General features: G+C 38.8%; 1 protein-coding gene across 2 annotated transcripts in view; it reads left to right on the forward strand.

Moving 5' to 3' along the window:
• MTOR (mechanistic target of rapamycin kinase) overlaps positions 1 to 11578 on the forward strand; it is a 105800-nt gene extending 94222 nt beyond the window's left edge. For both annotated transcript variants that reach the window (XM_084651695.1, XM_084651696.1), the window contains 12 exons: positions 951 to 1086; positions 1896 to 2043; positions 2782 to 2904; positions 3271 to 3353; positions 4957 to 5029; positions 6078 to 6152; positions 6692 to 6827; positions 7256 to 7321; positions 8746 to 8826; positions 9117 to 9197; positions 9911 to 10016; positions 10588 to 11578. In XM_084651695.1, coding sequence (XP_084507821.1) covers positions 951 to 1086; positions 1896 to 2043; positions 2782 to 2904; positions 3271 to 3353; positions 4957 to 5029; positions 6078 to 6152; positions 6692 to 6827; positions 7256 to 7321; positions 8746 to 8826; positions 9117 to 9197; positions 9911 to 10016; positions 10588 to 10603 — 1124 coding nt within the window. In that variant the 3' untranslated portion in view covers positions 10604 to 11578. The remainder of the gene's footprint in view (positions 1 to 950; positions 1087 to 1895; positions 2044 to 2781; positions 2905 to 3270; positions 3354 to 4956; positions 5030 to 6077; positions 6153 to 6691; positions 6828 to 7255; positions 7322 to 8745; positions 8827 to 9116; positions 9198 to 9910; positions 10017 to 10587) is intronic.
• The last annotated feature ends 245 nt before the right edge of the window (positions 11579 to 11823 follow it).

Here is an 11823-nt window from a genome sequence, read left to right on the forward strand (position 1 = left end):
CCCTACTTTCCTATTTCTGGAAATATCAATATGTGCTCTCTCCCTAGCTCCTCATCATCAAGAAGCAAGCATGGAACTGGAAGATAAGGGAAATACTTTTATAGAGTGTCTTTCATCCCAGAGTGCTTCAGTTACGTAGCTAAAGTAACACTGAGCCATAGCCATCTCTGGGATGGAGGCTGTCAGCCAACTGGCCCATGGCATGCTACGCAAAAGTGGAAAGGAAGGGAAATTATATAATGAGCATAATATCTTCGATTTTATGTTCCAAACAAACAGGCCCTTGGATTTTTATGTTCTCTCTGAAAAAACATTTAGTAAAATGCATTGTACTCAACTCCTTTAACCCAGCAGAGTGAAAGGCTCTATCGACCTTAACAGGAGTCAAACCCATGGCTGCAGGGAGTAATGTTGTTATAAGACTGATGTTTAAGCCACCAGTTTAGTTCCTTTGGCTACACAGTTTGGAAGAGCAAAAAGAACTTAAAGGAAGAGGGGTATACAGACCAAGAAAGCGGGTGGAGGACTGGATTAGGGTTTGATTTACAGTGTATATGAAGGGCTGAACACAGTGATGTGGAGCTTGTGTGTGTGAGTGTGGAGAGAGATGCAAAAGGTGACAGCAAAAATGCGCGAAAGCAGTAGAGTTTTTGTCATTTTGTCATGTCAGTGTCCTGTTGTCTTATTTATCTTAGCATTGCATCTCCTTCTAAAGAGTGGAGTCTTGGTGACCTTTCTTTAATGAATACCAAGAAATCAAGCCTTGTTTTGTTGCATAATTCCTTAACAAGCAAATTTCCACTTGCAGAAGGAAGTTTATAAAATATATCTACCCAACATTCTGAATCTTGCTGTCATTCTGTCCATTTAAATGTGATTCAGACTTCATCTGATTGTTCATGTAAGATACTGCACTCCACCTCACCACCCCCCTGTATCTTCTCTTGCAGGAAGCAATGGGCATGAGTTTGTATTCCTTTTGAAGGGCCATGAGGACCTTCGCCAGGATGAGAGAGTGATGCAGCTCTTTGGACTAGTCAACACTCTGCTGGCCAATGACCCGACATCTCTGCGTAAAAACCTCAGGTATTTGGTAGGATCTTCTTATTCATTAATGCCGATGCACCTAACACCACTACACTTTCTGCTAGCTGATGAAGAAATGGAAAATCCAGTAACACAACACAAAATGCAACATTTAGGTAACAAATAGCTGGAGATAATGTCTGTCGAAAGGAGGGTTTTTTTATGTTTGTTTTTGTTTTAAATAAACCCCTTTCGTTGGAGTTTCATCATCTTCAAGATGATTGCAATTCAAGGCATTTCTGTTATTGGCTCTGGAGCCTGAGAGCCTTAATAACCTTGCTCGCTTAGGAGAGTCCAGTGACTGTTCTGTTCATATTGTAATGTGGTTTATAATCCTACTTTGGGAGGTACATATAATCTTGTGAAATGGTGGATTCTGGGCAAGAAGATTTTAAAATACCCAGTGCATACTCTCACTGGTGCTCAATTTAAGTAGCCACTGACTGTAGTTCTGCACCCTTGTTTTTCACATGTTAACACACATCGAGCAGAATGCCTTCTGCAATTAATAGATTGTTGTGGGTCATTTACCACAAAGCTTCAGAAAGTGAGCTCTCAGTGAGCTTAACATAAACTGCTTAAAATTATTCTTAAGAATAAACAGTAGTACTCTATCAAGAAGTGTTCGCCAGTTAATTTGAAAAAAGACTGGGTGATAAAGTAATGAATTGGATACATCACATTCCCCAGATTTAGGTGGTGGGTTGCTCTAGATTGGTAGATTTTGAACATCATGAAAATACACCAATTCCTAATGTCCAGCAATTTGAGCCGTGATTTTTTTTTCCTCTCTCTCCCCCTCCCCCTAGCATCCAGAGATATGCCGTTATTCCACTGTCTACAAACTCTGGCCTGATAGGCTGGGTTCCCCACTGTGACACTCTGCACGCGCTCATCCGAGACTACAGGGAAAAGAAAAAGATCCTTCTCAATATCGAACATCGCATCATGCTGCGGGTAAAGGGCGCGACAGCACACAATTAGCTGCTCTGTTAGATCGCTAATATCCCTCTGAGTAGTGAAAGTAATGGGACAAGCTCTCTTGTTCCCATTTATTTACCTGTCTTTTGATCCCTTTTCATATTAAAATTACTCTAACTATGCACTAATATAAAATAAAAATGCTAGAATATTCAAAAGCACGCATAAATTAGTGACAGACTTTGGAGTTATTCGTCTCTCACTTCCCATGTTGATAGTGACCACAAGTTCTTGCAGCTAAAATGAGGTTGGTAGAGATTAGTCTGGCTCCCAGCAGATGTGTCCATATCACAAACAGTCCCACTGCAGCTGATATTTACGAGCATAGGCAGAGCCTGAAAATTGCACATTGGTGGGGGAGGTATAGGGAAGCTTGTACTGTTGGCTCTGTCAGTAAACAGAGTGGGTATCATAACCCAGAAGACTTAATCTTTTTCCAGAACTAAAATTCTCTCTCAGCTCTTTTCTTAACAATAAAAGTAGCTGTTGGAATGTTTGTGGCCACACCGTGGGGTATTGCATTTCAAATGACTTCTGGCTGAGTTTCCTGAAAATGAATTGGTTTGTGCTGCAGAGCAATTAATGGTCATTTAATCACTTTCTCATCGTTTTACTCTGTAAACTAGTAGAGATTGACACATTCCTCATACTGCGGTTGTTTCAGAATTGTTATGAAAAACTTGGTGGCTGCTGAATGACATTTCTCTATTTTAGATGGCTCCAGACTACGACCATCTGACTTTGATGCAGAAGGTGGAGGTGTTTGAACATGCTGTCAATAATACTGCTGGTGATGATCTGGCCAAACTGCTGTGGCTAAAAAGTCCCAGCTCTGAGGTATGTTCACCTTCAGTCACGACTAATGACTCTTGCAGACAGCTAAATATGTTGCCCTCTCTGTGAATGGAGTACCCACAGCATGTAAATGCATGTCTTTGTTTATAGGTATACAACTGAATGCATATTATTCCCTTGATCCCTAAGGGTTGCATCTGATATATTTTTTTGTATATGATGATAAAAAATTCATGGGTGAAAGACTAAGATTTAATTTACTGTTAGCGAAATTAAAATGGTGAAATGTAAACTGAATTAGCATAATTAACCAGCTCCAGTGCCTGTGCCCTTGTATGCATTTTCTGAATTTGTTTGAGGCACACCCAGTTCAATCAGAACTGTTTAATTTCATCTCTTATTTTTCAGGTGTGGTTTGACAGAAGAACTAATTACACCCGCTCGCTAGCTGTGATGTCAATGGTTGGGTACATTTTGGGCCTTGGGGACAGGTAAGTGAAATTGGAATAGTTTCTTTGAAATAAGTGCAGATTACAAGGATTTATAGATTCCATTCTGAAATAGTTGTCATGCTCCCATCAGCTCATTCTGGATATTCTCTTGTGATAACCACTTTCATTTTGGCTATTCCAAACTCCAAATTATATCACCTTTCAGGGCCTGCTGCTATTCCCATTTACTTCAGTGTTCCAGGATCAGGCCCTAGGGTTTGTACGTCTCTTGAGTGCATGACAGGAGTGTCTTCTCTTTCAAGAGGCAGTGTGGTTGAGAGGAATACGCACACAACTAAGGAGCTGAGTGTTCTAATTCCAGACCTACCACACGCTCACTGAGTGGCCTTGAATAAATCACTTAACCAGTTTACCCCATCTGTCAAAAAGAGGTAACCTCCCAGTGTTGTTACTCCGAGAGGATAAATGACTGTTTGTGCAGTGCTTGGTAGATTGTGAGCATTCATACTGACAGCACTCAATATTTCCTTTTTAAAGAGGAATACTTTTTAAACCTAAGTATATCTTGTATCACAGCTGCTACAGGAAGTGTAGCTCACTGCTGCCATCACAACTTTCACACAGCATCAATCTAGTGTGCCTCTTTCCCTTGAGGCATCGTATCTGGGGGGAAAACAGGTGCTTCATATTAATGGATTTTTAGCAAGGTCTTTAATACAGTTTCCTTTGTGTCACTTAATTCTGATTTTCTTGTCCATAAATACTACCTAGGAAGTATATGATTAAATATGTATGTAGATAATATTTAAAACATAAATTATTTTCCTCATACTAACTACTCCTAGTCTGTTGTTCAAACGTATATTGGGGTGTCACTTAAATATGTATGTCAACTGAAGACTACAATGAACCAGTCAAAGATAATCTAAACTTCCTCTTTAGTATGTGGATTACTGTCCCAGTAGGCCCGAATAACTCCTTTAAAAATCCATCTGAAACTGGTATTTTTATACTAGAGGTCTGTAACATAACAACTAAACCTTTCTGCAACATTTTTGTAATAAAATCAATTGCTCTTGCGCTTAGAACTTTTGATAATTAAATTATAAACCCGTGAAACGTGGGGGTTAAAATAAAAACTGGAATACAACAGCATAAAGGACAGTACTATAATACCCAGCATCTTCCTAGTCTAAGATTGCCTCTGATAACAGCCTGAGTTCCTCTCTTTACTTGCAATACGCTCATTAAATTTCCCTATGCTGTAAAAATGTAAAGTCGTTATAAAATGAGTGGAATATCAACCCTAAATATAAAAGGAATGTAACCAAAATGTGCATATCCAAAAATATAGTGATATAGTGTCTGGTCTAATAGGACATTTATCTTCAAAATCAAGAGGATTTCTGAAAACTCCTGAGTTGTAATTACAGAAGCTAATCACACCATGATGGAAGTGCTTCAGGAAAGCTATTTATCATGAGATAGCTTCCCTATCAGAAGTCTCCAATCACTGGCTGTCTTCTGACTTGCAAAGATAAATGTCGTCCTAGACCAAAGCCATGATTTATTTTTTGATACATTTTTCTGTAACTCTCTAATGATCTGTCACTCTGGCTTCTCTCCTGTTCCTTTCACAAAGACACCCTTCCAACCTGATGCTAGACAGGCTGAGTGGAAAGATCCTGCATATTGACTTTGGGGACTGTTTTGAGGTGAGCTTTTGTACTAAAAATGTGTTGTTTAAAAAAAATGTTTATTTTTATATTTCAGAAAGACCCTGTTATCTAGTACAGCAAAGGCAGAACTAGGATTCAGGAACTCCTGAGTTGTTATTTTAGCTCTGACACTGACTTTCAGCGTGGTCTTGTGGCACATCACATAACTACTCTGTGCCTCACTTTACCTGTCAGTAAAATGGAGAGAATGCACACCTACCTCACCAGAATGTTGAGATTAGTTATACAGTTGTTTTACAGACATTGAGTGCTAAGTATCAGTGGTGGTTTTCACACAAATCCTTACACCAATTTGTGATTGAAATATGGAGTACATTACTCTATACCAACAGCACAGACACAGACTCTTTGTTTGATTCTTACATTCTTTTATCTAGTAATGTTTACAGCTTCCCTCAAAAAAAATTCCAACAACTAGAGAATCTTAGAAAAGTAGGGCTGGAAGAGACCTTGAGAAGTCATCAAGTCCAGCCCTCTGTACAGAGACAGGACCAAATAAACCTAGACCATACCTGACCCGTATTTGTCCAACCTGTTCTTAGAAACCTCCGAAGATTGGGATTCCACAGACCTCCTTGAAAGCCTGTTCTAGTGCTAACTACCCTTATGGCTAGAAAGGTTTTCCTAATATCTAACCTAAATCTCCCTTGTGTCAGATTAAGCCCATTAACTTCTTGTCTTACATTCAGATGATATGGAGAACAATTGATCACAGTTATCTTTATAAGAATCCTTAACATATGTGAAGACTGTTATCAGGTCCCCCTCAGTTGTCTTTCCTCAAGACTAAACATAGCCAGTTTTTGTTTTTTTAACATTTCCTCATAGGTCAGGTTTTCTAAACCTTTTATCGTTTTGGTTCCTCCACACACTTTCTTTCCTTTTTATAACCACAACATTCAGAGTTATAGCAGGCAAGTTAGTCCCTTACTTATTAACAAACTGCTTTTTCAAGGAGGAGGAGAAGGAAATATCTGCAAAGTTAGTATATTAGTTAACTGATTCTCTTCTTTTGCATATTCAGGTTGCAATGACAAGAGAGAAGTTCCCTGAAAAGATTCCATTTAGACTTACAAGGATGTTGACAAATGCTATGGAGGTAGGTGGTAGTTAGCAGCCACCTTTCTAATAGGACAGAAAGGGGACTGTTCCGAAGAAGATGTCAGCGGTTTTCCAGCTATCCATGTGTGTGCTACTGTAGTTGAATCTCTCCAGTTCCATAAGGAGCCGAGGTGCTAATATTTCAGCTGCATTTTCCTTTAAATAGATTTCCCATGTGACCTTTACAATATGGAAACAACTCTTCATTGATTAAAAGGAAACACGGTCCTGCAATTTCCCAGGCCTCTCCATATTTCCTCATCCCAAATATTGGCCATGAACCAAACCACAGCCCAGTAGCACAGTGCTTCAAGATGAGTGTTACCTGGACCTCATTTCCATGTCACCAGCGGGCAGTAAATCAGAATAATGGGGCCTCTTAAACTTGTAATGAACCTGTATCTTCTTTTAATAAATGGAAAATGGTGTAAGGGGATTCTGGTCAAGATAAGGCATGTCCTGCCATGGGAGTGATTAGGGCTGGAGTCAGAAGGTAAAAGGAGCCCCACTGTTGATTCAGTTCTTTCTGTTCTGAAGGTGACGGGCCTAGATGGTAATTACAGAATCACTTGTCACACTGTGATGGAAGTCCTGCGAGAACATAAAGATAGTGTCATGGCTGTGCTAGAGGCTTTTGTGTATGACCCCTTACTGAACTGGAGGCTGATGGACAGTAAGTTATCTGGGGAAACAGAACTGGAGAGAGAAGTAAATCAGAGTAAACTGTATAAATGTAAGACATTCAGGAGCACAAAATCAAATGTCTGTTCAAACTCAGGCCTTGGTGGTTTAAATCTGCAGTCTATGCACACACAGTAATGTTAACAGGACTGTGTTCAAGAGCCCTAATATAAAGAAACACAGAGATGAAATCCCATTTGCCCTTAAAACTCAATTAAAAGCAAAATTATTGGAGTCCTTTTGAATTATTTTTCAACATCTTTATTTTGAAAAGCCACACACAGATGTTCATTTGCCTGAAGCAATTGGACACTTAACCCTGTGTCATTCAGAGAAAGACTGATTCACTTTGAGAAGCTGATCTTTCCAAAGTCTATAGTTCAAAGATAAAAACTCTTAAGCATTTTATTTTCTTTGCAGCAAATACAAAAGGCAATAAACGATCACGAACAAGGACAGACTCCTATTCAGCTAGTCAGTCAGTAGGTGTGTATAACGTTTTACTGTATTTCATTTAATTCATTTGGATCATTTTTAATTGGAGTTGTTTTTTTTTTGTTTTGTTTTTTTTTCCCCAAAAGCACAGTGGAAAAACTGCTTATTGAAACTAGGTTTCAAGGCACCAAGTATTAGTTTTGACTGGTGCCTCTTACTCTCATAATTACATATGTATATAATTTACCGCTGAGCTACCTCAGCTTGAATAGCAGCCACTGCTTTGTAGTCATATTCACATTGTAATGTGGCATCAGGATTTTTGTGGAATACCTAAAAGTTGATGCAACCCACAGAGTAATTATGACCTGTGATGTGTACTGTACTTGGTTTTGCATAGTAATGCTGCAGTAAGCTCAGTGACGTTTCACATAGCAACATAGTGGTACAAATGTTACACAAAATCCTAGCAGCTCATTGCTAATGGACCTGTAGGAGAAATGTTAAAGGAAAGCATCTACTATAATGTTTAAAATAGTAGGGTTTCAATAACTTAGTTACTTGGCTACTATTTTAAGTTAATTGTGCGTCTTTTTAAAATATCTTTCAACAAGCAAAATGTACGGAAGGGTACTTTAAGGTTAACTGCAGCTTTCAGCACATAAGATTGAAACATACTTTTCCTGTTTGAGTTATAATCCCTTTAATCAGAGCAATGGGGGCATTCAGCACACTTTGCCCCAATTTAGTAAGCTCTTCAAAAATAAGTCAGTTAATCCAAGTCACCAATAAGACTGTGAGGGAGGGAGGGTTATTGGTAAATGCTATATAGAGTATGATATTCTGAGTCTCGTGCAATACTGAAGTACAGTGGCCAATTTAATGCTCCATTTCCTTGTGTGTCAGTTTTAATGAAAACTTAAATATTTTAGCATAGTCCTAAAAAGGCATTTTGCTCAACATGTTATATTTAATCTCATGATGCTCCTAGCTCTCATTCAAACACACATACACCAACAAGTGCTTTAAATAAATTCACTTGCATGTTGGCAATTGAAGAATTTATTTTCTGTAATCTTAGAAGTTCTCCAATAGCATCTTTCTTTTGTACAGTCTAGACCAGTTGAAGTACTGTTTTCTGCAAATGTTGTAGCAGTGACCTGGCATAAAAAAAAGTTTAAAAGTGCAGTTGCCCATCACATAACTTCCTGGTGGTAAGAACTGCACGTAAACCAGAAGCTTTACACAACATACTTGAGCTTGAGTGTAAGGTTTTTTTGTGCTACAAACTGAACCTTAAAAAATGTTACTTTATCTGCCTTTGGGCTTCATATTTATACTGCCATAATTTTCCTTTAAAATCAACGTTTTTACACTGTTCAAAGTGCTGTGCAGGAGAATCTCCTGAAAAGCAAACAAATGTCAATCTTCTTTGTATTTGATGACTGTATTGATATTCTCCCCTCTCTCATTAGAAATGTTGGATAATGTGGAGCTGGGTGAGACAGCCCATAAGAAAACTGGGACCACAGTGCCTGAATCTATTCATTCCTTCAGTAAGTTCCTGTGCAAAGTTCATACATTTTACATTATGGGCAACTAGTTCCTCAATCAGCACGTTCAGTGTTCTACAGATGAGAGCTATGCCAGGTGGGGCAAAAAGGGTTCTCTGTCAGCATAGATAAGAACTTGTTAACTGTCTTTGCTCTCTTCTCTAATTAAACCCAGTAGCTAACAGCAGTTTGCGTGTCAACTATTCATGGCAAAAAAGTAACTGCATCACAAAGTGTTCTGATCATTGTTGTCTAAATAAAGTCTAAATGTTGTTTGCACTTCTGTCTTCTAGTAGGGGATGGGTTAGTGAAGCCAGAGGCTCTCAATAAGAAGGCTATTCAAATTATTAACAGGGTTCGAGATAAACTCACTGGTAAGTGTATACTTTCTAAAATAAAATATTGTAAAAGTAATACAGATATTAGAATTATGTTCAGGTTTAAGTGCTTGCCTGGCACTATCCTATTTCAGTTTTGTGCTAGTTCTTCATCAATTTTATTTCAAATTATCCTGTTTCTTAATTGGGCAGAGCCATTTAATATATTTGGGCTTTGTAAGTTGTATTCTGGAAGGCAATCTTATTTGGAAAATGTAGAGGTAATTTTAATTAATGTGGATCAGATTTGATCAGTTCATCTTTTAGGTGATGATTCTAAATCAAATCTCCAGCAACCGGATTCCTTTTTACTGGCTTCACAACTGGAAAAATTTAGATGTGACATTTTACACTCTTAATGATGTATATAAGAACCACTCAAATTAGGTACTTAATGTAGCTAGGCAGTGGATTCCTTCGACTAGGTACAGTACACTGGAGTACAGTACATTACTTTTGTCTGTTGTTTGAAGGAGGGGGTGGGGATAGAGAAGACGTTGATGGGTCATCGAAAACACTTGTGTCCTAAAGGATTCAAAATAGACTCAGTGTGGCTTTTGAGGTTTTCTCTTTGAACAGTTCTGTGTTAAATATATATTATAAGAGGAGAGAGAGTCATCTTCACATTGCTCCATAACTTGCCAACCAAACCAAGCTATGTAATTTGGCTTACGGCCTTGCTCATTGTTTCTTTCACTTGAATTGTAAAGGTCGAGACTTCTCTCATGATGAAACTTTGGATGTACCCACACAAGTAGAATTGCTTATTAAGCAAGCTACTTCCCATGAGAATCTCTGCCAGTGCTACATTGGATGGTGAGTTTGTCTTTAAACTAGCCTTCCAAATGGAGAACAGTCAAGTAAAATATCATTACTCTTACCTCAGGAAGCATGCTGAGGATGCCTGAGTAGACATTGTGTCTAAGCTTGTAATTTTGTGACCATTTTGTTTGCTTGCTTACAGGGCAGTGCCTAAGGTAACCTATCTGTTATAACTAGAAAAGGGGATTATTTAAATCAGGATCAACTCAGAGGTTTTACTCATTTGAAATAAGATGCTCCAATTGTATGTATATCAGTAATTGATAGTTATGATAGGGAAATTACATACTCTGTCAACAAGCACACTTTTATAATGCCTTCATCTTTTTAAGACTTCTTAACTGCAGATTGTATTCAAGGAACCAGAAGATTTGGGGGCGGGGTTCAGACATTAGGAGTGTTGATCAGGGATCAAGAAGTAGGCTCAGGCATGGGTCTTTCCCATCCTTGTGATTATAGAAAGGCTTCTGGACATTAGGGGACCTCAGTCCTTCTTAACATAGTCTGTTTTTATGAAGCGATGGGTAAGACTGCACTATTGAAGTATTGCTTTTGCCATCTTTAGGTGTCCTTTTTGGTAACGGAAGATTCCAGAGTATCCACAGCCTTTATTGGAGGCTTTTGCGCTCCAGATATATTCTTCTACAAACTGAAATCTTGGACTGAAATACAGCCTGTCAAATATTTTGAAATGTAAATTAAGAGTTATTGTATATTAAAAGTTGGTTTAAGCCAATTCATAGCTGCTGTTGAAAAACACAAGTTGTCTGAAACATAAGACTTGATTTGGGTTTCCAGAACAATGAAGACTGACTAGACCACAAATACATGGTTCACTTGGTCTTTGGGGAACTGGTGACCCATTACAAATAACAAAATACGGGTTTTGACATAACTTACAATGTAACTATACCAAACTATATGCAGATGAATCATTGCCCTGGTCAGTCCTGTTGGTGTGGGTGCAGTGAACGCAGTGCACTCATGCAAGAATCCTCATTTAAGTGTGGGGACAGAGCTGGAGGGTAGAGAGCAAGAAGAAAGAAGCAGAGTTTTTCTGCCTGTATCTCACCTGTCCCAAACCTCTGTACACTCACCCAAAATCAGAGGGAGGGGATTGTAGTTGAAAGGTTTGTGTCTGACTCCAGTGGAGATGTAACTAGCACATTTCAGACTAGATCTGGATATAGGCGTAGATCCAGGATCAAAGACTCTGAGCCAGTCAAAGCAGAGCCTCTCAAAGAGGGTTGATCTATGGCAAGGAGGATGCAGGGTAAACTCAGAATACCACTTGGAAGCTTCCCACACTGACGGACCGAAGAGCAGTATTGGGAAATAATTAGGGAAACCTGAATACTCAGCACAAAAAGCGGAAGGGAGGAGAACTGATTATACCTGGAAATGGAGAATAATGGATATTAAACATGAGGGTAAAGGTAAATAAAGTTATGATTTATTAATAAAAGAAAATGCACAAAATACGAAGTGTAGCCATGTTTAGATGCCATGTTGTATTTGAATATTTTTGTGCCAATAAATTACACCAAAATGTAAAACGATTTTGACTGGATTCTTATTTATTCCAAAGCATTCCTTATGGAGAGCAGAATTGAGGCACAGCAGCATTACACTAGCACAGTGGAAATATGGGTCAGGACCCCAAAGTGGGTCACGAACCCTTTTTAATGTGGTCGCCAGAGCTGGTGTTAGACTTGCTGGGGCCAAACCCCAAGCCTCACTGCCCGGGGCCAAAGCCTAAGGACTTCAGCCCTGAATGGCAGGGCTCAGGTTACAGGCATCC

The sequence above is a fragment of the Lepidochelys olivacea genome (genome assembly GCF_965140295.1).
Source record: "Lepidochelys olivacea isolate rLepOli2 genome assembly, chromosome: 18".
Classification (NCBI taxonomy): Eukaryota; Metazoa; Chordata; order Testudines; family Cheloniidae; genus Lepidochelys; species Lepidochelys olivacea.